Genomic DNA, 26,146 nt, shown 5'->3' on the forward strand with positions numbered 1-26,146 from the left:
AGTGATTTCTGTGAACTGTATAACACAAAATTCGTCAAAGTTGTACATGAGCCGCTGCACATCTTACAGCTTTAGTAATAAAACGTTATGATGTAGGCAATGGCACTTGCGAACGTGAGGTGAGAAATGGTAGTATGTAGTGCGTGTGCACAGTCTGAACTGTGGGTGGAAGCAATACGCCTAGCGACTAGTCTGCGGCCGGAAACCAACACAAAGAAGAAGAGACGAAGGGCGGAAAAGACGAAGTGCACTCCATTGTGGTCCCTTCGTAGTGCTAGCTAAAATGGATGCTACCATGGAAAATATCGAACACACGCTACCGCTATACTCTAATAATGCAAAAAAGAAAAGTAAAAAGAAAGTGAATTCAGAATACACATACAAATGTAAGTAATCAAACTATCCTTTATATGTTTATTTCGGACTACAAATGAAGTAAGGAACTCCGAGCTAGTTAGCTAGCTAGTAAGCAAGCTGGCTACCTACAAAGGGGACATCATGGCGCCTTGTCTCGAATACTTGTTCTAGCAGATGCATGCGTAGAGATCAGACGGAGCGATCCACATTTGTCCTATTAGTCAGTTAGAAATGTGAATGTTATTTAATTTGAATTATATTATGCATGTTGTGATTTTCTCAAATGTTTCTTTATTTCAGTGTCTGAATATGAAACAATGGACTTTGTGAAATTGCGCGTATCAAATCGCTACATGTTTACGGGGAGGAGAAATGCCTCTCGATTGGCCTGGAGGTGAGATCAGGCTACTTAACCGAGATCCTCCCTGTACACGTTTTGTTAAATACGTTTTTTCGTTTTACCTGTCATTGAGACAAGTCAATGTGTATGTTTTTGAAATCTAAATTATCATTGTGTACCTTTTTGTTGCAGGGCCATCCTCAAACACATGGGCTTGCAGGGGAAGATGACTGCCAGTCAGGCAATGAAAAAATGGGAAAATCTCAAGAAGAGATACAAGGTAGCAATTGCAGCCAACATACACTAAATATCCAAAAGTATGTGGACACATGGTTGTCAAACATCTCATTCCAAAATCACGGGCATTAATATGGAGTTGGTTCCCCCTTTACTGCTATAACAGCCTCCACTCTTCTGGGAAGGCTTTCCACTAGATGTTGGAACATTGGTGCGGGGACTTGCTTCTGTTCAGCCACGAGCATTAGTGAGGTCGGGCACTGATGTCAAATCAAATTTTATTGGTCACATACACATATTTAGCTGATGTTATTGCAGGTGTAGTGAAATGCTTGTGTTCCTAGCTCCAAAAGTGCTGTAGTATCTAACAATTCACAACAAAACATACAAATCTAAAATAATGGAATTAAGAAATATATAAATATTAGGACGAGCAATGTCGGAGTGGCATTGACTAAAATAGAGTAGAATAGAATACAGTATATACATATGAGATGAGTAAAGCAGTGTTCCATTATTAAAGTGGCCAGTGATTTTATGTACAGTGGGGAGAACAAGTATTTGATACACTGACGATTTTGCAGGTTTTCCTACTTACAAAGCATGTAGAGGTCTGTACTTTTTATCATAGGTACACTTCAACTGTGAGAGGCGGAATCTAAAACAAAAATCCAGAAAATCACATTGTATGATTTTTAAGTAATTAATTTTGATTTTTTTGCATGTCATAAGTATTTGATCACTTACCAACCATTAAGAATTCCAGCTCTCACAGACCTGTTAGTTTTTCTTTAAGAAGCCCTCCTGTTCTCCACTCATTACCTGTATTAACTGCACCTGTTTGAACTCGTTACCTGTATAAAAGACACCTGTCCACACACTCAATCAAACAGACTCCAACCTCTCCACAATGGCCAAGACCAGAGAGCTGTGTAAGGACATCGGGGATAAAATTGTAGACCTGCACAAGGCTGGGATGGGCTACAGGACAATAGGCAAGCAGCTTGGTGAGATGGCAACAACTGTTGGCGCAATTATTAGAAAATGGAAGAAGTTCAAGATGACGGTCAATCTCCCTCGGTCTGGGGCTCCATGCAAGATCTCACCTCGTGGGGCATCAATGATCATGAGGAAGGTGAGGGATCAGCCCAGAACTACACAGCAGGACCTGGTCAATGACCTGAAGAGAGCTGGGACCACAGTCTCAAAGAAAACCATTAGTAACACACTACGCCGTCATGGATTAAAATCCTGCAGCGCACGCAAGGTCCCCCTGCTCAAGCCAGCGCATGTCCAGGCCCGTCTGAAGTTTGCCAATGACCATCTGGATGATCCAGAGGAGGAATGGGAGAAGGTCATGTGGTCTGATGAGACAAAAATATAGCTTTTTGGTCTAAACTCCACTCGCCATGTTTGGAGGAAGAAGAAGGATGAGTACAACCCCAAGAACACCATCCCAAGCATGGAGGTGGAAACATCATTCTTTGGGGATGCTTTTCTGCAAAGCGGACAGGACGACTGCACCGTATTGAGGGGAGGATGGATGGGCCATGTATCGTGAGATCTTGGCCAATAACCTCCTTCCCTCAGTAAGAGCATTGAAGATGGGTCGTGGCTGGGTCTTCCAGCATGACAACGACCCAAAACACACAGCCAGGGCAACTAAGGAGTGGCTCCGTAAGAAGCATCTCAAGGTCCTGGAGTGGCCTAGCCAGTCTCCAGACCTGAACCCAATAGAAAATCTTTGGAGGGAGCTGAAAGTCCGTATTGCCCAGCGACAGCCCCGAAACCTGAAGGATCTGGAGAAGGTCTGTATGGAGGAGTGGGCAAACCTGGTCAAGACCTACAAGAAACGTATGATCTCTGTAATTGCAAACAAAGGTTTCTGTACCAAATATTAAGTTTTGCTTTTCTGATGTATCAAATACGTATGTCATGCAATAAAATGCAAATTAATTACTTAAAAATCATACAATGTGATTTTCTGGATTTTTGTTTTAGATTCCATCTCTCACAGTTGAAATGTACCTATGATAAAAATTACAGACCTCTACATGCTTTGTAAGTAGGAGAACCTGCAAAATCGGCAGTGTATCAAATACTTGTTCTCCACACTGTATATAGGGCAGCAGCCTCTAAGGTGCAGGGTTGAGTAGCAGGGTGGTAGCCGGCTAGTGATGGCTATTTAACAGTCTGATGGCCTTGAGATAGAAGCTGTTTTTCAGTCTATCAGTCCAAGCTTTGATGCACCTGTACTGACCTCGCCTTCTGGATGATAGCGGGGTGTACAGGCCATGGCTTGGGTGGTTGATGTCCTTGATTATCTTTTTGGCCTTCCTGTGACATTGGGTGCTGTAGGTTTCCTGGAGGGCAGGCAGTGTGCCCCCGGTGATGCGTTCAGCATACCGCACCACCCTCTGGAGAGCCCTGCGGTTGCAGGCGGCGCAATTGCCGTATCAGGCGGCGATACAGCCCTACAGGATGCCTCATGAGGTTGAAGAGGTGCTGTTGCGCTGCCTTCACCACACTGTCTGTGTGGGTGGACCATTTCAGATTGTCATTGATGTGTACGCCGAGGAACTTGAAGCTTTCCACCTTCTCCGCTGCGGTCCGTCAATGTGGATAGGGCTGTGCTGTTTGCTGAAGTCCACGATCAGCTCCTTCATTTTTGTTGACGTTGAGGGAGAGGTAATATTCCTGGCACCACTCCTCCAGGGCCCTCACCTCCTCCCTGTAGGCTGTCTCATCATTGTTGGGAATCAGGCCTACTACTGTTGTCGTCTGCAAACTTGATGATTGAGTTGTAGGCGTGCGTGGCCACGCAGTCATGGGTGAACAGGGAGTACAGAAGGGGGCTGAGCACGCACCCTTGTGGGGCCCCTGTGTTGAAGTGGGGGTGTTGTTTCCTACCTTCCACCTGGGGGCGGCCCGTCAGGAAGTCCAGGACCCAGTTGCACAGGGTGGATGCTGAGCTATAGTCAATGAACAACATTCTGACGTAGGTATTCCTATTGTCCAGATGGGATAGGGCAGTGTGATGGCGATTGCATCGTCTGTGGATCTATTGGGGCAGTAAGCAAGTTGAAGTGGGTCTAGTTGTGTCAGGTAAGGTAAAGGTGACATGATCCTTAACTAGCCTCTCAAAGCACAGAAGTGAGTGCTACCTTTGCTTTCTTGGGTACTGGAACAATGGTGGACATCTTGAAGCAAGTGGGGACAGCAGACTGGGATAGGGAGAGATTGAATATGTCCGTAAGCACTCCAGCCAGCTGGTCTGCGCATGCTCAGAGGACGCGGCTAGGGATGCTAGGGTTAACGCGCTTAAATGTCTTACTCACGTTGGCCACAGAGAACGAGAGCCCACAGTCCTTGGGAGCGGGCCACGTCGGTGGCACTGTGTTATCCTCAAAGCGGGTGAAGGTGTTTAGCTTGTCCGGGAGCAAAACGACAGTGTCCATGACGTGGCTGGTTTTCCCTTTGTAATCCGTGATTGTCTGTAGACCCTGCCACATACGTATCGTCTCAGAACTGTTGAATTGCGACTCCACTTTGTCTCTGTACTGACGTTTTGCCTCTTACGGAGGGAATAACTACACTGTTCGTATTAAACCATACTCCCAGTCACCTTGCCATGGTTAAATGCGGTTGTTCATGCTTTCAGTTTTGCGCGAATGCTGCCATCTATCCACGGTTTCTGGTTTGGGTAGGTTTTAATAGTCACAGTGGCAACAACATCCCCTATACACTTCCTGATGAACTCAGTCAACGTGTCCGTGTATACGTCAATGTTATTCTCAGAGGCTACCCAGAACATATCCCAGTCCGTGTGATCAAAACAATCTTGAAGCATGGATTCTGATTGGTCAGACCAGCGTTGAATAGACCTTAGCATGGGTACTTCCTGTTTGAGTTTCTGCCTATAGGAAGGGAGGAGCAAAATGGAGTCGTGATCTGATTTGCCGAAGGGAGGGTGGGGGAGGGCCTTGTAGGCATCTCGAAAGGGGGCGTAGCAGTGGTCCAGTGTTTTTCAGAGCGATTAGTACAGTCAATGTGTTGATAGAACTTCGGGAGCATTTTCCTAAAATGTGCTTTGTTAAAATCCCCAGCTACAATAAATGCGGCCTCAGGATATGTGGCTTCCAGTTTGCTTAAAGTCCAATGTAGTTCCTTGAGGGCTGTCGTGGTATCAGCTTGAGGGGGAATATACTATAACCGAAGAGAATTCTCTTGGGAGGTAATACGATCGGCATTTGATTGAGGTATTCTAGGTTGGGTGAACAAAAGGACTTGTGTTTCTGTATATTATCGCAATCACACCATGAGTAGTTAATCATGAAACGTACACCTCCGCCTTCCTTCTTCCCGGAGAGTTCTTCATTCCTTTCTGCGCGATGTACTGAGAACCCAGCTGGGTTGTATGGACGGGGACAGTATAGCCCGAGAGAGCCATGATTCTGTGGAACAGAGTATGTTACAGTCCCTGATCTCTCTTTGGAAGGAGATCCTCGCCCTGAACTTGTCTACTTTATTGTTCAGAGACTGAACATTAGCGAGTAATATACTCAGAAGCGGTGGATGGTGTGCACACCTGAGTCGGACTAGAAGTACACTCCGAATACCTATTTCCTGCTGGTGGCGTCTTGGAGCAGCTTCTGGGATGAGTTCAATTGCCCTGGGGGGTACGAACAAAGGATCCAATTCGGGAAAGTCGGATTCCTGGTCGTAAAGCTGGTGAGTTACCGCCGCTCTGATATCCAAAAGTTATTTCCGGCTGCGAGCTTTACACCACTCCAGCTGACGCTTGGCATTGGGCATGGTGATCTTAGGCTTGTGTGCGGCTGCTCGGCCATGAAAACCAATTTCATGAAACTCCCTACAAACACTTATTGTGCTGACGTTGCTTCCAGGGGCATTTTGGAACTCGGTAGTGAGTGTTGCAACCGAGGACAGACGAATTTTACGTGCTACGCGCTTCAGCTCTCGGCGGTCCCGTTCTGTGAGCTTGTGTGGCCTACCACTTCGCAGCTGAGCCGTTGTTGCGCTTAGACGTTTCCACTTCACAATAACAGCACTTACAGTTGACCAGGGCAGAAATTTGACGAACTGACTTGTTGGAAAGGTGGCATCCTATGACGGTGCCACGTTAAAAGTCACTGAGCTCTTCAGTAAGGCCATTCTACTGCCAGTGTTTGTCTATGGAGATTGCATGGCTGTGTGCTCGATTTTATACACGTCAGCAGCGGGTGTGACTGAAATGGCAGAATCCACTCATTTGAAGGGGTATACACATACTTTCGTGTACCTCATGATTGAAACCTCATGAAATTGACCCTATAATAGGCATCCTTATATAGTTATAAATAACCCTGCCCAAGAGCCATCCTGTGCCTACTACTTTGTCCAAGCCTAACATCTACTCAACTAATCATCAAATCCTTCATTATCTGACTACCTACTAATACTGTTTATCCTTGTTTTGGGGACAGGAGCTGAAGTACCCTCCCCCAGGGGTGCAGGTGTTCCCCCACAGTTGGCGTTGGTATGATCTGATGAGTGATGCAATGGAGGGGCGTCTGGCAGGCTCAGCCCCCATCATCGGCCCACTACCCCCAGGCACCAGCGACAGTGATTTTCTCCCTGACGCCCGGCCCAGGAAGAGAGCCATGATGGGGGGGATAGGGGTGATGGGGATGCACTGCGACCTGGACGAGATGGACACCGAGAGGGCAACGCTAGAGACTGAACGGGCGGCATTGGAGGGCGAGCGAGAGGTGATGGGGAGAGAGCGGATGGCGCTGGAGAGAGAGCAAGCAGGGCTGGAAAGAGAGATGGCCAATCTGGACCGGGAGCGCGCCCAACTGGAGAGGGAGAAGGCGGCGGTGGAGAGAGAGAGGGGACTGATAGAGAAGGAGAAAGCGCAGGTGGCCAGGGATAGGCTTGCTGTGGACAGAGACAGAGCTCTACTGGCGGAGGGTAGAGCAGCGGCGGAGAACGGTGCGGAAGGACAGAGCAGTAAAACAGGAGGACAGAGGGTCGTTGGGTCATTGGAAAGAACCGAGAGATTCCTCAAGATGTTTGAAAAGTTGGTTGAACGTATGTGAAGAACAATTACATGTTTGTTTACACTAGACTAGGCTATTCAATTGAGAAGTAATTGGATATAATTTGTATTGGTTTTATTTTCTATGAATGTACAAAGTTTTCATTGACAAATCCTTTTTGTATTGCTGTTCAGAGATACCTGTATGCCTATTGTTAGCTGGGCTAGAAGCATTTGAACATTAACTGTCTAAACAGTTGTACTCAATCAGTTCATTTCAAAATCAGTTTGCAGTTACACACCTCACCGGTTAATTCTCAATGAAAAAGTTAAGCCATTGAGGTCATCAAAACAACTTTATTCAATTGTGGTATTTCCATACATAGCACACAATAGCAGGCTATTATTATTATTAACCCCATCCACACCCAACAGACCACCCCCTCCCCAGTCGTACAATAGTCTTGATCTTTATTGATATAGGCTATTGTGGTCAAAACAACAACTTTGAAATGTAATATACCAAATATTGCAGTTCATGTAAAAAAGTTACTTCAGAATATATTTTTATATTACAGTACAGACTTTACAACAAACGCTTGTTTAATTGCTTATTTTATTGCAATGATATTCAATTGACCATTCCAGTAAGCTTCAGCTTCAATTAGTTTATGCTAGTATAATTTTAATTTTTTTTTAAAAAATAGTGTTAGATTTCTGTAATATAATTTTTTTCCTTTACAAAAACATATTTAAACAATATTACTGGTTGTCATTGCCAGTCGTGAACAGACACGAAACAATGTTTGATTGTTGGATCAATAAAATGTCAAATTTTAATTGTCTCTTTGCATCAAGTTGCAGAACAGTTTGGCTTTTGACAAATAAAGTTATCTGGTGTGTATTTGTGTGTGTATGTGTAGGAATGAGAGATACACACCATTTCTCTCACTTGGTATGTGTTATGTATGCAATCAACAACCGATCAGGCTTAAATTAGGTAAGGTAGGTAGATTGTGTGTACTGGTATTTACTGTATGTGCAGATTGCCATTGAACTGATAGACGGGACAATTTTTAGGATCTGTCTCCGTAGGTAAGTGTGTGGTATGTACATATGTCTGATAGACAATGAGTTGAGCTGTGTAAGTATGCGTGTGTTAGAGTATTCACATGTATGTATCAGTGTGTGGTTAGATGTGGGCTCCGATGGGAACGCGGGGCAGACACACATAGGCCTGTGGGGTCCTGCTGAGGTTGATGGGGTTGCCGTCCAGGCGAATGTCCTCCAGTGCGTTCCTGATGTAGTTGAAGTCTTTCAGGTTGCAGAACGTGTCCTCGTGTATCATCTGAATGTTGTTGCGCTGGAAAACAAGGCATTGGAAGTCGGTAAGGAAACACCGAAACAACACATTCATTAAAACGATGAATGACGAGCTAATGCTTGTTTGAGATTCTGCACAGGTCTGACAGAGTGCTGGAGAAAAGTGCATTTTAAATATACAATAATTTGCCCAAATAACAAACTGATGGCAGAGAATTGGTCAGAATGTTTAGAAACAGCTTGCAGAAAGAGTGGAAAATCCCTCTAGTCACCACCAGTGTACAGTATGGAGGTAATCCTATAGTTCACCCACAAGAAGGCAGTACAGAGGCAGAAGTGCTGGTACCTGTAGGTGCAGAGAGCGCAGGCTATCCGGTAGGGGCACAGGGATGTGGTCGATGTGGTTGTCTGTTAGGTACAGGTACAGCAGACCAGTCATGTCCTAAACAAAACATAAGAAGCATCATTGTTTGCATTTACAGAGTCATTAATGCCAGACAGTCTTTCTCAATACATCCCTGTTTTTGTTTTATCCCAGCATTAACACACCTGATTCAACTCATCAAGGGCTTGGGGATTAGCCCAATAGTGGAATCAAGTGTGATAATGCTGGGAATAAGCAAATCAATTCTTTGTGATCGCTGTCAGACCTACATACCTTGAAAGCTTCTTTGTGGATGCCCGTGGCGCCAATGTTGTTGTGGCTGGCGTCGACGAGGGTCATCATGGGCGGAAGGGCAGGCAGCTGTGCCACGCCGTTCTCACGGAGCACCAGCTCCTCCAGCACCGGCAGGCCGGAGAACGCATCATCAGCGATGGACGCAATCTCGTTGGCGGTCAAGTCTATCCTCTTCAACTTGTCTGCAAGAGAGGGAAGGTAAAGTACTCCGACTGTTCCACATAGTTTCATTAATTGAAACAACCATTGAACAGCAGGAAATCTCATGGGCTGTGCCTTTAAAATGTTACACCTACTCATCTGAGCAAAGTCGCCCTTGTTGATCTTGGTGATGTGGTTGTAGCGGGCGTAGAAGTGAGTGGTCTCTTTGGGGAGAGGCGGCACGCTCGTCAGCTTCACATCATCACAGTAGACAGAACCACCCAGACAGGTGCACAGCAGGCAGGTAGGCATCCCTGGGACAGACGGAGGGACAGGAAGACAGACAGACAGGACAAGGAAGTAAGATGGAGGTAGGCGATACACTTGAAAGAACAGTTGATAGGTCTGACATGTTGTATGATGAAGTTTAGGCCACCAGCCTTAGATACAGTAACAATGGGTTTGGATAATGGTAGAGAAGTGTACTCAATGTTGATATGTTTGTTTTACCGTTTGCATCAAGAAATGTGTTTGGGACAGGTTACAACAACACATACGTTAGGTGAAGTTGATAACAGATGTTACAGACACATTGTAGAGCTACTTGAAAGTATACACATATGTTACAGACAGAAACATGATAGTGTTTGTGACAGGTTATGACAAGACATAAGTCGTGTAACGGACGTTACAGATACACTACCGTTCAAAAGTTTGGGGTAATTTAGAAATGTCCTTGTTTTCGAAAGAACATAAAAAAAAAAGTCCATTAAAATAACATCAAATTGATCAGAAATACAGTGTAGACATTGTTAATGTTGTAAATGGCTATTGTAGCTGGAAATTGCAGATTTTTAATAGAATATCTACATAGGCATACAGAGGCCCATTATCAGCAACCATCAGTCCTGTGTTCCAATGGCACTTTGTGTTTGCTAATCCAAGTTTATCATTTTAAAAGGCTAATTGATCATTAGAAAACCCTTTTGCAATTATGTTAGCACAGCTGAAAACTTTTTCTTTTCTTTCGAAAACAAGGACATTTCTAAGTGACCCCAAACTTTTGAACGGTAGTGTACATATGGCTTAAACACAGTTTGTGATCAGTTTTAATATGATGCAGATAAATATAAGATTCAACAACCCTATTCAATCAAAACCAGGGTTTCTGGGGTGAAATTAAAGAGACAACTCGTATGAAGATATGAGAAAATATGTTTCAATATGGGAATGTGATAGACCCCATATACTGTATAGTGAAGTAGAATAGACCCTATAACCCCAGAAGCCTGGTTACAGGTTTTGATTGAATAGTTAGCGTTTGTGCTGGATACTGACCTTTAATGTCCAAGTCAACCTCTGGCAACCCAGAACCCCCTGAGCCTACTGTACCTCCAGACTCCTGAGGGGTTTTTGGGGTAGTCAGGAGCAGTTCCTCCTCTTGTTAGAGATAGAGATTAGGTATTAAAGAGACAGGTTGGAAACAGCATGGACAGTGACACGACAACAAATGCTGTTTGCAACGGTGAGAAGTCACAAATAGCAAGGGAGTTATGTTGTTGTTGTTTATGACACATTTAACTGATTAAATTAAGTAATAGTTAAATGGAACCTTGTGAATGGATTTTGAGAGTTAATCAAATTATGTTATGTTGATATATGTTTAATATAAATAGGTACCTTGGAACACTATTCTTAGCTGGAATTGGAGATTATTCATACCACAAAGCCTATGAAAAGCATCTCTTGACCACATTATTTGGTCAACTTCCCTTGTCCAAATACAGACATGGCAGCAGAGCATGCTTTCTGCTCAAAGTTTTTGGGGCCTTTACCCCTGTTTTCCTTACACATATGGTACAATGGGTTGGTACCATAGAGATCTGTTTTCTTAGAGTTTCTTTATTTGGTGGTACTGACCTTCTTCAGGGTCAGGGATTAATATGACCTCTGACCCACCAGAGTCGGAGCCCCCAGGCCCTGAGGCCCCGGACTCCCCAGAAGCACCCAATGCCTCCTGGGGGATAATGTCGGGAATGAGGGGCAGCTCCTCCTCTTGTTAGAGCCAAGGGGAGGGGTTAGGAGACAGGTTAGTGCTTCTCATGGGATGGGATGGACTGTCAATCAAGCAATCATTTAATCAGCCAATCAATCAATCACACTCATATATGGTTTGACAGTGGGTTAGGTTGACAATGATTAGGAACTTATGGTAAGTAATGCCATGACAATGGTAGAACAACGGATGACGTTTACATTGACATTGGTAGGACAATGAGTGACGTTTACAATGACAGTTGGTATGAGTGACGTTTACAATGACAATGGTACTGTAAGTGACAAAGCAATGACACAGGGTTTACAATGTCGACAAGTAGCAAATCACAAGCAAGCATTATCAATCCACATTTAACCAGCACAAAGCAGTTAAATGAAAATGCAAATTTAGAAATGACAAGAAATCCCATATAGTCTGAGCATATCAATCAGTGCTTGGAACTGTACTAGGTTCACAAGACCAGTATAGGCCCAACCAACTATCTGTATACTTCTACAGTCTAGTCTGTAAAAGTATAGGTACTGACCTCCAGATATAATTATTATTCCTGAAGCCCCGGAACCCCTGGAGCCAGAACCTCCGGAACCTCCAGAACTGGAACCCAATATGTCCCCGGAACCACCTGAGCCTAGGAGGGTCCCGGAACCAAGATCCCCGTAACCCCTAGAGCCTCCAGAACCAAGGTCCACAGAACCCACAGAGCCTCCAGAACCAATTTCCCCGGAACCCACAGAGCCTCCAGAACCAAGGTCCGTGGAACCCCCAGAGTCTCTAGAACCAAGGTCCACGGAACCCACAGAGCCTCCAGAACCATTGTCCACGGAACCCACAGAGCCTCCATAACCAAGATCTCCGGAACCCCCAGAGCCTCCAGAACCAAGATCCACGGAACCCACAGAGCCTCCAGAACCAAGGTCCACGGAACCCACAGAGACTCCAGAACCAAGTTCCCCGGAACCCACAGAGCCTCCAGAACCAAGGTCCACGGAACCCCCAGAGTCTCCAGAACCAAGTACCCCGGAACCCCCAGAACCTCCAAAACCAAGGTCCTCAGAACCCCCAGAACCAATTTCCCCAGAAGCCCCTGAGCCTCCAGAACCCAAAAGGTCCCCAGAACCGGAAGCCAAAAGGTCTCCGGAACCCCCAGAACCTCCGGAACCCTCAGAGCCACTGGAACCTCCAGAACCCGTGGAACCCCCAAAGTCCCCGGAGATATGAAGGATGTCAATGGGACTCAGGCGCAGCTCCTCCTCTTGTTAGAGACAAGATTAGGTGTTAGAAGAGACAAGTTAGAGCAGAGTGGACCATGATTCAGTTTAGGGCTAGTGAGTCATGTTTACAATGATGATTAGGTGACATTACAAAAAGTGAATGAGATTTATGGTTGAGTACTACACATTTAACCAATATCAGACAGTTAAATGGAACTCATGCATTTGGAAAGGACAAAGGATGATTGTAAAAAGGGGTTGATTTGCATTGGTAGGTGTTAAGAGGGAAGATTGTGTATCACTGGCAGTACTGGACACATACCTTCATCTCCCTGTGTGTATGGGCTCATAGTGTGAGGTGACAGAGTGTATGTGCTGTGGGTGTGTGTATGTGTGTGAATGCTGGGTGGGTGTGTGCGCTGTGTGTGCGTGCTGTATGTGTGTATTATGAGTGTGTGCTGTGTATGTGTGTATGTGTGTGTGTGTGTGTGTGTCTATACAGACCTCCCTGTGCGTCGGGGCCCATGAGTACCCCAGACCCCCCTGAACCTTGGGGGATGAGCTGGGGTCTTAGGGGCAACTCCTCCTCCTCTTCCTCCTCCAGTGATGCAGGGCCCCCAGGGCCAGGGTAGTTATAGTCTGGTGGGGCCAGTGTGCCAATCTCTATCTGTGGGAAAGACAGTGACAGAGGGATTCAATGCTAATGCATGAGGTGCGCCACCAGAGAGCACCAGAAAGTCGTAGCCTCACTTTCTGAATAACCGGAGGCCTCAAAAACCAACTGTCGCTCATGGACCGTCTTTTGGTCTAGCCATACAGAGTGTGAAGCACTGATTTTGAGTTCAATACCAGAGGACAACCTTACGTATGACCATGCTCAATAGGCAATAAAGCTTAACAGCGACAAAACAAGACTGCAATATTTGGATACAACACAAGTAGCTAAAGAATGCCCAGGAAAAGGAGCAGGGACATGAGGACTTTTAGACATCCTGACATCTCCCATTCAGAGGGCAGAGAAGATCCAGAGACAGTGAAAGTATCAGTTATCCACAGGCATAGCTCCACAGGGGCACCTCAGGGCTATGCTGTTTCACCTCTACCATTTATATACAGATGACTGAAGAAGCAACCAGGAAAGGAGACACATCATTAAGTTTGCAGATGACTAAGTCATTATAAACCTCCTAAATGATCATGACACTGGTAATGGCAAAGTAGTGGAGGACTTTGTGTGTTTGTTAATATCTACAGGTGAACGTTGAAAAAAATGAGGACATTAATATTGATTCGAGGAAGACCCTCAAGGGTGTAAACAGACCCTTTCAGTGTGATGAACCAATTGACAACTTGTAAAATACCAAACCTCCCCTTTAACTGACTGTGACCACCCACTGTTTTTAGAATTCCAACTCTTGCCATCAGTAAAACAGTCCAGGATCCAAAACCAAGACTGCTAGAGCAAAAGCAGCACGAAACCCTGTTATTCTGTTTTACCCTCTGCCTAACATTCTATTCTTGCATACACAAAAAACCTAATAAATAAGCCTTGGTACAAGAACTCAGCCGTAGCATTGTTGCGGGTCTTCAACTTGGGGACTGCATAACCTGCACAGCAGGCTTACCTATGGTAGCGGTGTCTTGGTAGGACGCTCTGTGACAATCACTTCCCGGGTCAAGTGACAGGATATACTCATAGGGGTCACATTCAGACAGTACATACAAACAGAAAAATGGAATTACCCGTTGCAAACGGAGAAGTTAGAATAGCTACCGCGTGAAAATGTTGGAAACCTGTTAAACCTCACCCAGTTGAGATCGACTATGACAAATTGTAAAGAGGAAGTATGCCATTTACGAGCAGTTTGTGTGTTTCATGTGGAGTAATGGCCAAAGCAAAGAAACAGTCACACTACGAGGTAGGCCTACATGTAAAGAAAATCTCCTAACCTCAGTCACATCTTATCCTGTTGACCTTTCACCTCTCCATGTTCTCACACTCCTCAGAACACAATGACGAGTGTGCATGTGTCAGTATGAAAAATGTATGCACTCACTAATTGTAAGTCTGCTAAATGACTAAAATGTGAAATGTAAATATAAAATGTCAGATGGTCAAAGCATTTTGACTGAAATTGACCAAACAGACGGCCGAAATATACAATGTCAAGAGGACATTTTTAAATCCTAAGGGCAAACAAAGGCACACTTTGCAGAAGTGGTCTTTGGCAATAAAAGGGCCCCTACAGTTTGTACTGATAGTGCCTCACAGCAAAGCACGATACACTCATTGTTTTAATAATACCAGTTATGGTATCAACTACAACTGCATCCATCTACTGTGCTTTAAGCCATACATCTCACCTCTAAACAGATTAACATAATGCAAAACTTCCAACATAGCTACATGTCCCTATGTTTTGTCATGTGGAAGGGAGGGAGTTGTAAGAGTCCTTGAACTGTCATTTTTGTTTTGTTTTTCATTCATTTGTATGTTTGATGCAGATGCCATGTCTCTCAACTTATCATATTTGCATTTTCTTGCACGTAAAACAAATATCTGAAAAATCAGACAATAAAGAAATATATCTACTCTAATGTTAAGAATGTGATTGAGTCACTTCAAGGGGTACCTGCCTTCATTGCCCTATTCAGCAAACCATGAGAGCAATGACATGCACTTCTATTATTAGCCACACAGGGGCGCTGAAACCCCACAATGTGCCAAAGGCAATACCTGACTCTCTCACACACACCCATTGGCTGATTCTATCTTCCAAAAGAGGGAATGGTCCTTGTGGAACCAAGAGACACATGGTAGCTACAAAAATGCTTATCTTAACCAATGTTCAGCTGTCCATCGATTTTCACACCAAGTCCGACAGATTCCTAACCTGAGGTAGCCTAAGACTTACCTAAAGGTAATATACCTAAAGGCAACTCAACACAAAGTTTGTTTCTGTATTTTGAAATTCCTAAAATTAGATACATGTTTAGATGCAAGAAAAGGCATGTGCAGTAAAAAGAGGACATTTGTAAACGTAGCCACGAAGAACGGGTATGAAATTGAAAATGCACGTCTTGAGAGTTTGCCAGTGACAGAGTTTAGGAGACAACAAGGTAGGCCTTTGAGTAGTCTTGCACAGAGTTAGCTTGCTTGCTGCTGATCCCCCTCCTCCTCCTTCTCCCCAAAAAGCAAACATACAAACTCGGGGGAAACGAGAGGCGAAAGCTTGGCTACCCAAAAAAAAGAAAAAAACTCTGGGAAACAACGTGGGAATACAAAATGTGCAGAGAGAGAGTTTTGAAGTTCCATGATGTGAAATAGAGGAGCTGCTTCGAAGCATACAGATCTTTCTATGTAGCACTGCACTCTCGCTCACTCGCAAACATAATTTTCTGGTCTATCTTGCGAATGCATCTCTTCAGAAACTTCACAACTCTAGAGAGATCTATGCATAATACCATGACTCTTCCAAACCAAGCTGTGACACCCTAAAATACGTCACGAAACCAACCAAGGAATCCCATTTTGCCACAAAGTCCTAGACTCACAGAATGGTTTATATGTTAGGCCATTGTCAGTGTGTATACCACACACGCTCACCCATTTGGATGTAGTTTATTTGCACAGATAAAAACAATAAGTTAAAAACAATGTGCAGCAAGAGGCTAAATGGGCTTGTCTAGTGAGTCTTCTAGTGGTCAGACAATATCAAGCTAATTTAAGACAAAGAAAATAAACAATGGAACCCAAAACAGGCAAATGGAATGAATAACTTTAGAAGATATGTATTGGTACTCTCTACGTCATGCACATAGGGGTGAAGTGGTATGTTGGAAAGGGATTCTTTACATATAAACAAGAATTTTAAACAAATATGGGTTCAATGGCAGGCATATGGGAATGTACACACGTACATCTGTAAAAATACTGTCCATCTGCCTTTGTGTAACGTTCAGCGTGTCTTTTTCAGGGCCCACCACCCCTCTCTACAAAGGCCAGCTTCGCTCAATAATGGCTTCATGATAACACAAGATACATTGCAGCCACACTGCATTAAAAAATATATATATATTACCTAGATTTTGTGTTGTATTGAGATAAGGAAGTTAACAGAACTTGTTTTGAGTTTCTCTCAATCACCCAGAAAATGCATTTACTTGTTTTGAGTTGATTATGCTTGCCCAGGAACTGCAAGATAATTCAAACTTGTTTCAAGCCTTTTTTAGGTTAAAGTAAGCAAAATTATCTGCCAGTGCACTAAGATAATTTACCTTGGTAAGACGTCAAGTTAATGCATTCTAATGGTAAGAGATACAGTGTCTAGGTAAGATCAAAACATTTTGCAGATTGCATGTTGACAATATGTTGTCCATTGAAAGGCTTTCTGCTATATAGTTTGGTGACCTAGTTGCACGTGATGAAAGACTTAAACACTTGCTTAGCTCCCTGGGCTCACATCTAGGCTTTAGCTAAATGGGCTAATAGGGACTTGTGGTGCACAGACCAACCGGGTTCAGCATGCGTGACCCACAAGTTGGTGAATACACTAATCCCTGTCCACATGCAGCAACTGCCAATGACAAGGTCATAGGTCACCTGAGAGATCAGAGGTACATGCCTATGTTTGTTTTCAAAACAACAGCACAGACTTTAATTTGAGAAATAGACTAAATAATGGCAAGGTTGTCATGTATTATGACATAATCAATTAAATGCATATCCAATTATTGTAATTTGTATTACTTTCGTGGAATTGCAGTATAGATCAGACTTGTGTAAAATATTGAGATGAGCTTGATTTAACTTTAAATTTGACATTTTGGGACTATTCTATTGGTTCTATTGTAATGGGCAAACTAAATTAAGTGCAGGTAAAGTATTTGAAAGTATTTTCCATACGTGTCTGTATTTGACCCAGGTCTGGTATAAACATTGTTAAAGACACCACTAGAGGCTAATGGCAGTCAGGTAGAACGTGAAGACTTAAAACAGAATAAAGCTACTGATTGTTACTACATAACTTCACTTGTTTTCCAGGAGTGGCCCCTTATGACCGTCTCTAAAGCTGCTATTCTGAAACTGCTTAGAGATACCATTAAACAGACCAAAGAGAGCATTAAAAGCTGCCATTTGCATGTTGCTGGTGCAATGTCACAACAGACAGATACGCTACAGTGCTCTAAACCAAGTCAGCACCTGTTCTAGGAGTGTCTGCAAAGAGCTTTAAATGCACCAGACCAGAAACTCCGGCCTTGGATTACAGTTTGCAGCAGAAAAGTGTGAAGCTTCTTAGGGTTAGGGTTAGAGCTGCAGAATAAAGAGAGGCAATAGAGAGCTGGAAAGACAAAGCAGAGATCATTGCTCTGAGTCTTCCCTGACTTGCTGAGGGAGGATTCCTTCCAGTCTGCATGATCCCCTTTCCCCCTCTACATACCCCCTCCTTATTCCTAAATCTGCCCTCTCGCCCTTCAGTAGCCTACTGTATCAAGGGTAAGTGCTGCCACACACTAACAAATATTCTATAATCTCACTGAACATTTTAATCATATGAGAGCGATCTAGAATATATTTTCCCCAGCACACACACCACTGCAGAGAAGGCGTGAAGGGAACTGCTAGACTTTTTCCTGTCTTCTATCTACACTATTGTCAAGGGTTTGTTTTCTCCTGTATCAGGTTCTCTTTCTCCTGAATCATTCCAAGGCTTTTGGATCATATGGACTATACTCAATCTGTCATGTTTATATTGAGAAGAAGAGTTTTAATTGGGCCAATGTAAATTTGATTTAATTAGCTGTAATTGTTTGAAATAAAAATGTGGTAATTTAACAGACGTGATTATCCGAAGCAGCACACACACGCCCACATGCACACACATACACACACATACACACGCACACGCTATGCGTTAACATCACCTTCCTCCATCAAACTGAGCCATTAGAACATTCTCTGAGATGATGTAATCTGCAAAACGAATCAAATCAAATCACTCTCATTAGAGAAAGAAAAGTTATGATATCACATGCACATTGATAAACCAACACACTAATGCAAGACTACAATATTGTTTTGTGCACAGATCCCTCATGTCATAATAGCCAAATGTGCATTGGATTGCGGGACTGACTTGGATGGTGTCATACCACATCGGGTTCAGTTTAAATGGTTTGGCTCAAAGGGAACAAGTCGAAAATCTGATCCCGCTGTTTAGCCTCATGCCAGCCTGACATCGTTTTGGCATTGTGTCTTTGTTACGAAAGAAAATAAACGGGAACATTGGCTGAAATGGGCTGTTTTAGTGTTCCCTGTCCAAACCTGCATTGCAGACTAGTTGCATCACATCCAACTTGGGCCGAGTTGAAGGCTACTTCTGTCATGGGCAGCGCTCTCTCTGCTCTCCTCTTTCGGCCATTTTTCAGTCAATTGAGTGCTTTTTATTGTTCAGATTGTTTAATGTCCGACAGAACCCTCTGGCCCACTAGAAACCCACTGGGTTCTGGCTAGCACAGGAGGATGATGAGCTGATGTCAGACCTGGGCCAAATGTGGGTTAGAATTGAACTGAACAAAAAAGACTATAATATCATTTGCCACATTGGCCATCAGCATCTACAGGAATTAGCTAGAAGCTACTAACACCTCTCACAAAGAGCAATGCCACTAATTTACTTTGACCCATACTTTCCATACTAGTTCCATGTCTAATGTAGTTACATTCTTATCCTAATCATATCCCTTCCCCTGTCCTTTATGCATACAGTACATGCAAGTGAGTTGAGAGGCTCAAATCCTGCAGCTGTATTGCTCAATGCATACATTTCAATCTATCACCCCCTCCCTTCCCCCAGCCCCAACACACAAGCACAATATTTTCATGCATTCTTTTCTTCTCCCCACAGGCAATTTGAAATATTCTGAAAAACAGCCAGTTTAAACCAGCAGTGACAGTAAATCAGATGTCTTGTTTTGTAACGTTGATAAATAACTGATCTAACCGACACAAAGGCATACATATCCAGGTGGTAATGTCTTTCAGACAAATAGATAAAACGATGAATGACTACAGTAAAACAAAATATATATATTTTGACCCTAGGGCCTGCCCCCTATTGTGGATGAAGGGTTTGACCATGCAAAATGCACAACGATGAAGTTGATAAACCCAGAACCAACCAAGTAGTAATCCCAAAGGGGGGAAAGATACACCTGCTTTCAGAGTGCGATTGAGTACTTGAGTCTGACAAATGATAAAGTTGCTTTTCCACATAGATGAATAAAATGTCATTATATGCATTATTCTCTGTCTGAAGGTACTGTGAACGAAAAATGTTCACTGAGCCCATCAAGTCATGTCTACAGACACAGGAACTGCAGTATTTGACTCCGAATGCTACACAGCTGTAACAGGCCTAGATGTAATCTAATAATCAGAGCTGAGAAGCATGGAACCTCCAATCCCTCCCAACTCAAAACTTAACTTCTCCCTTCAACCATTGCTCTTCATAGAATAGTTAATTAGATGCCTCTCAAACATTTTCAAGACTTGCTAGTTGCAGCCCATGCATACAGTACAATCCATCAGTGCCAATCAGTCCTTGAGGGGGAGTGAACGAGTGCAGTTTGGAGAGAAGGGGGAGAAATGGGATACATGGAATTGGGCCAAAGTGACAAACGTTAAAAACTACAGTCAGCCATGAGCCTTCAAACTAATGAGCAGGACATTTGTGAGGTTCTATCTGACATTTTGGTTAAAAAAAATTAAGAAATCACATAGCTGCTCTTTAAGTGGTCCTTTACATGTGAGATATGTCAGAAAAAAAAAAAAAGTGCATTTACAATAAATAAATAAAATCTGAACGTTCTATCTGCGCAAACAGCTTTTAATTTGGTGCTATAAAGTTATATATGCAATCCAATCACTATGCTGGGTTGTCAATCAAAAATAATTGTATGTAAGGTGATATACTCATTGAGTCATGAAAGAGGAAGACATCACAAAACAGTTCTGAGATCTGGGACTAGAAAATACAAATAATCTCAAAACAATGCATTTTGCAGATAAAAACGTATAGTCCCAAGTCCTTGGGTCTCAAACTCTTCCAATGTTTCAGTAATGCAGATTCCATCATCGAGGCTCAGGAGACTGTAGGGTGTAAGCCATAATAAGCCTCCATCAACCAATTAACACACCATCTTTCACAAGATAGAATGTCAATGCTTTATCCACTAACTTTGACATCTGAGTCAGGATATGGAGCTAGCTTAGTGCAGGCAATATCAACCAAGGCAAAACAGTAATGTGATACATAGGGTGTACAACATTTTATAAGTAATACATTCATCTTCAAAACATAGGAAGTCTATGATGTGAGGTTCCTTCCCCTCTTCTTCCCTGTTCCTCCCTCCTGTCACTGACCTGTTATGACTGAGTCACTGACAGCTATAGTACAGTTGAAGTCGGAAGTTTACATACACCTTAGCCAAATACATTTCAACTCAGTTTTTCACAATTCCTGACATTTAATCCTAGTAAAAATTCCCTGTCTTAGGTCAGTTAGGATCACCACTTTATTTTAAGAATGTGAAATGTCAGAATAATAGTAGAGAGAATGATTTATTTCAGCTTTTATTTCTTTCATTACATTCCCAGTGGGTCAGAAGTTTACATACGCTCAATTAGTATTTGGTAGCATTGCCTTTAAATTGTTTAACTTGGGTCAAACGTTTCGGGTAGCCTTCCACAAGCTTCCCACAATAAGTTGGGTGAATTTTGGCCCATTCCTCCTGACAGAGCTGGTGTAACTGAGTCAGGTTTGTAGGCCTCCTTGTTCGCACAGGGTTTTTCAGTTCTGCCCACAAATGTTCTATAGGATTGAGGTCAAGGCTTTGTGATGGCCACTCCAATACCTTGACTTTGTTGTCCTTAAGCCATTTTGCCACAACTTTGGAAGTATGCTTGGGGTCATTGTCCATTTGGAAGACCCATTTGCGACCAAGCTTTAACTTCCTGACTGATGTCTTGAGATGTTGCTTCAATATATCCACATACTTTTCCTTCCTCATGATGCCATCTATTTTGTGAAGTGCACCAGTCCCTCCTGCAGCAAAGCACCCCCATAGCATGATGCTGCCACCCCCATGCTTCACGGTTGGGATGGTATTCTTCGGCTTGCAAGCAGCCCCCTTTTTCCTTCAAACATAACGATGGTCATTATGTCCAAACAGTTATATTTTGTTTCATCAGACCAGAGGACATTTCTCCAAAAAGTACGATCTTTGTCCCCATGTGCAGTTGCAAACCGTAGTCTGGCTTTTTTATGGCGGTTTTGGAGCAGTGGCTTCTTCCTTGCTGAGCGGCCTTTCAGGTTATGTCGATATAGGACTTGTTTTACTGTGGATATAGATACTTTTGCACGTGTTTCCTCCAGCATTTTCACAAGGTGGCACTTTTCGCACCAAAGTACGTTCATCTCTAGGAGACAGAACACGTCTCCTCCCTGAGCGGTATGACGGCTGCGTGGTCCCATGGTGTTTATACTTGCGTACTATTGTTTGTACAGATGAACGTGGTACCTTCAGGCGTTTGGAAATTGCTCCCAAGGATGAACCAGACTTGTGGAGGTCTACAATAATTTTTTTGAGGTCTTGGCTGATTTCTTTTGATTTTCCCATGATGTCAAGCAAAGAGGAACTGAGTTTGAAGGTAGGCCTTGAAATACAGCCACAGGTACACCTCCAATTGACTCAAATAATATAAATTAGCCTATCAGAAGCTTCTAAAGCCATGACATCATTTTCTGGAATTTTCCAAGCTATTTAAAGGCACAGTCAACTTAGTGTATGTAAACTTCTGACCCACTGGAATTGTGATACAGTGAATTATAAGTGAAATAATCTGTCTGTAAACAATTGTTGGAAAAATTACTTGTGTCATGCACAAAGTAGATGTCCTAACTGACTTGCCAAAACTATAGTTTGTTAAAAAGAAATTTGTGGAGTGGTTGAAAAACAAGTTTTAATGACTCCAACCTAAGTATATGTAAACTTCCGACTTCAACTGTATGTAATGTGCTAGTTGCTTTCACCTATCACACCGATTAGTGATTGGTTCAAGGACGTGTGGATAGAGGGATACATTCTTAGAATGTTCAAACAGGGTCTGAGGTCAAATCTCAGTATCTCAGTCACCCATCCCTCCAATTTCCCCCCAGTCTCTTACCTGAGGTTCATCAATAGTCAGTCCATCTTCATAATCATAGACATCCTGGTTTTCCAAATTCAAGTTTTCTAGATCCACATCGTAGTTGGCGCTGTCGTACGTGTCTAATTCCACCTGCCGGGCAAATCTGGGGCTGGCCACCACCGCTTTGAGGACGAAGAGTCCCAATATGAGCCTCGCTAACATCCTCATAGTCCACCTGGAAACACAGGAGGAGAGAGACATGTCAACCAAGCACTGAACAAAGAGAGTGAGACCATGAAGAACCAACCCTCATATAGTGAAGCTGAACACTGATAAAGAAACAATTTGATGAAGCGTTCATAGTACACAAAGAAGACATATTGTTTAAACCTTCAGTATATTTTATTTTACTGAGGAAAAAGGAAAATTTATTTTTCTACTGAGACTGAGATTCAATCATTAGCATAATCTTATGAACCAACCATAAGAAAGAAGTGAGCATTTTTATGACAAAGGCTGTGTCATCCATCCTCAATCTTCAGAGACAACACAGGAAGTTCAAGTTACAAATGTCTTTGCCATGTCTTTGCTAAATGTCACATGGCATTCATACAATGCATATACTGTATATGCAGGCCTTTGAAGAGAGCACCAGCACACACTGGACAGTCACATGTCTGTGTTGGATACAGCTCTAATAGCCATGGTACCAATCATATCCAAAGGAAAATTATTTGTTTGGCCATGTTACAGTACCTGCAGGGCAATTTCATTGTAACAGAGTGATGCTGAGACTCAGATTTTTCACTTTAAAATGTATGCCAAACAAAAAACTATAATTGCAAAGTTTAACAAACCATGCAACTCATTGCACAATGACGACTTTTAACAATTTCCACATTTTTTTAAACGAAAACACATTTACTTGAAGAATAGTGCAGATGCAAGTTTGGTAACAGAATGGAGGCACCAACAGCACAAACAGTCATTGTTACCAAACTTCGCATCTGCACTGTTCTTCAAGTAAATGTTTTTTTTTGTGCGGAAATAGTTAAAAGTAGTCCTTGTGCATATGGTTTGTTTAACTTTGCAGTCATTGGTTTTTGTATGACAGATTTGAAAGACTCTCAGCATCACTCCGTTTGTCACGTCCTGACCTTAGAGATCAACTGTATTCTCTGTGTGGTTAGGTCAGGGTGTGATTTGAATCTAGTTTATTCTATTTCTATGTTGGCCGGGTGTGGCTCCCAATCAGAGGCAGCTGTCGATCGTTGTCTCTGATTGGGGATCATACTTAGGCAGCCATTTTGCCTACCTTTAGTTGTGGGATCTTGTTTCTGGTTAGGCTTGTTGCTGTTAGCGGTCTGAACTTCACGTTCAGTTGCTTTTGTTATTTTGGCAAGTGTTTATTTAATAAATTAAACATGTACGCATACCACACTGCACCTTGGTCCGATCCTTTATACAACGAACGTGACACTGTTATCCACTGCATGGGTGTGCTGTGGGTCCGGCTTGGACATTTGGTTGGTAGAACACACATTTTTGAGGTCAGGGAACGTCCATTACCAAGGTGCAGACAGCCTAAATAAATGAAATGTGATGACAGCAAATTCCCCTGAAACCTCATCTTGGTTTTAATAATTGGCTGCCCGTGGTGTGTCAAAGGTGAAGGGTCTGAGTTGATCTGGTAAATGCTACTGTACCTGGGATTATATTCACTGGTCTCGTGGGAACATGTTTTTTGCTGAATCTGTCAGAAAATGGTTTACAAGGTGCTGGGAAATATGGGTCGTTTCCCCCTGTTCATTTTTGGAGCATTGTTTCTTACTGCTGAATCACTCTAGTTTTTAAATTCCCTACTAGAAAATGTCACAACATTTTGATTATGTTATCATAAGAAGTTTTGGCTCAGTTGAATTGGCAAAAATGTATCATGTGTGCTTTTCCGGGTTGTGGTGCAGAAAAGTCAGTCAGACCTCTTTCTCTTTCTCTCTCTTTCTCTCTCTCACCACCTCCTTGGACGAGAGCTTTGACGCTAACCTTCCTACTTAATTCCTCATGCTGTAGGCTAAAAGGACTATCTCTGGACACTATGAAATAAAAAAAAGCAAATTCCAGGTGGGCTGTTGGCTGGGATGTTTATACTGAGCCCAGTAACAGAAAAGGCCAGTCAAAATGATCTTCACTAGATCATTAACAGATATATTCTGTCATGTGTACTGTAGAAGGACCAGACAGCAACTTGTGAGTGCAGTCTATACAGTAACACAGGGTCTGACTTTGGGCTGAACTGAAACAGGCCAGTCAAAAAAGGCCCTGGAAAACAAGAGGAGAGAGAGCATAGGCGAGAGAGAGAGTCCTCTGGGCCGGCAGGGAAACGGAGAGCGAGGGAAGAGAAGAGAGGAGCAGCGAGAGGAGTGAGAGAGACGTGGACGAGACCCTGGCCCTCAGGGTTAGCTGGAGAGAGCGAGGGAAAATAGCGCTGTGAGAGAGAGACAGAGAGAGAGAGAGAGAACTGACTTGCCCCCTCGGCCTTCACAGAGGTTCTTTATGAGTCCACGTCCCGGCCTGTCTCAGCACTCACACTCGAAATTCCACCGAGGTTTGTGGACAGGATGGCAGTGAGTTACGACTGCAAGGAAAACCTGAATTCAATGCGCGCGCACACACACACACACACACACACACACACACACACACACACACACACACACACACACACACACACACACACACACACACACTTAAACACTGACTCACACAAACACCACCCTCACAGAGACACACACATACCTATCTTTCAGAAAGAACATTGAGTCCCTATTTTTGGGATGAGCGCTGATAAAAAAAACAAAAAACGCTTATTTTAGTCATAAATCCATTCTTTGTTGATATGGGGTAGAGAGTCATCTAAATATGGTTTTATCTGTCTGCTATTTACAATAGCACACTTTCTACTCTTTATTGGTGCATAGAGAAAGGTCTGGGATCTGTCAGTTTTCATAATGTCAAGAAACCATGACAACACATGGCAATGGTGAAAGAGGGACTATACTAAAGACAGAGGCGTGCTTTTATACGCGCCATCACAGCACACAGTGTGTTTGTGTGTGTGTGTATGAGTGTGTGTGTAGCCTACAGACTGCCTGTGTGTTTTGCTTGGCTCTGCGTTGGGCATTCCTGATATTCAGTGATTTTACTGTTTTTTTTCTTCTTCCCAATAGCTGGAAGCAAAGCTGATTTATTTTACACAGACTTCCCATACAAAATTAGCAATGAGACTAATTTGTGCAAAACTGAAGAGCTAAAAGTATAATCAATTACTGTAAATTGAAATTGAGGCAAAATTGTCCAGGTGTTACTGGATGAACTATGCAAAATGATGAATTGCCAAATTGCCAAATCCAATATCTCCAATCTCTTCAACCTGCTGATTCCAATCCAGGGTGACAATATCCCTGTCACCACAATGGTTATTAGAAGGAATCAAAACACTTGATACAACGCGCTAACAATCCAATTAAAGGATCCAATCAAGAGCGTGCTTAACTTCATCCCTAAAAA

At 43.1% G+C, this 26,146-nt stretch overlaps 2 protein-coding genes across 2 annotated transcripts; one reads left to right on the plus strand and one right to left on the minus strand.

Annotated features, from left to right (window-relative positions):
* The first annotated feature begins 218 nt into the window (after nucleotides 1–218).
* LOC311128986 (uncharacterized protein) lies at nucleotides 219–7,878 on the plus strand. Its single transcript, XM_084161218.1, has 4 exons — nucleotides 219–386; nucleotides 658–751; nucleotides 890–977; nucleotides 6,421–7,878. The coding sequence occupies exons 1-4, from the start codon at nucleotides 284–286 to the stop codon at nucleotides 7,033–7,035; spliced, it is 900 nt and encodes a 299-aa protein (XP_084017344.1). The 5' UTR covers nucleotides 219–283; the 3' UTR covers nucleotides 7,036–7,878.
* Nucleotides 7,879–8,166: 288 nt separating this feature from the next.
* Nucleotides 8,167–23,108, minus strand: epyc (epiphycan; the record flags this gene model as incomplete). Its single annotated transcript, XM_084161574.1, has 7 exons — nucleotides 8,167–8,337; nucleotides 8,644–8,739; nucleotides 8,956–9,158; nucleotides 9,273–9,431; nucleotides 12,892–13,054; nucleotides 22,616–22,814; nucleotides 23,062–23,108. The coding sequence occupies 7 exons, from the start codon at nucleotides 23,106–23,108 to the stop codon at nucleotides 8,167–8,169; spliced, it is 1,038 nt and encodes a 345-aa protein (XP_084017700.1).
* Nucleotides 23,109–26,146: the final 3,038 nt, after the last annotated feature.

Source organism: Coregonus lavaretus, assembly GCF_964263955.1.
Source record: "Coregonus lavaretus genome assembly, chromosome: 5".
Lineage (NCBI taxonomy): Eukaryota > Metazoa > Chordata > Actinopteri > Salmoniformes > Salmonidae > Coregonus > Coregonus lavaretus.

Excerpts from the sequence above, each read along its gene's own strand:
- LOC311128986 (XM_084161218.1), top strand. The coding sequence starts at position 284 with ATGGATGCTACCATGGAAAATATCGAACACACGCTACCGCTATACTCT. Across the intron at positions 387-657 it reads TTCAGAATACACATACAAAT|TGTCTGAATATGAAACAATG; the intron begins GTAAGTAATCAA and ends TCTTTATTTCAG. Across the intron at positions 752-889 it reads GCCTCTCGATTGGCCTGGAG|GGCCATCCTCAAACACATGG; the intron begins GTGAGATCAGGC and ends TTTTTGTTGCAG.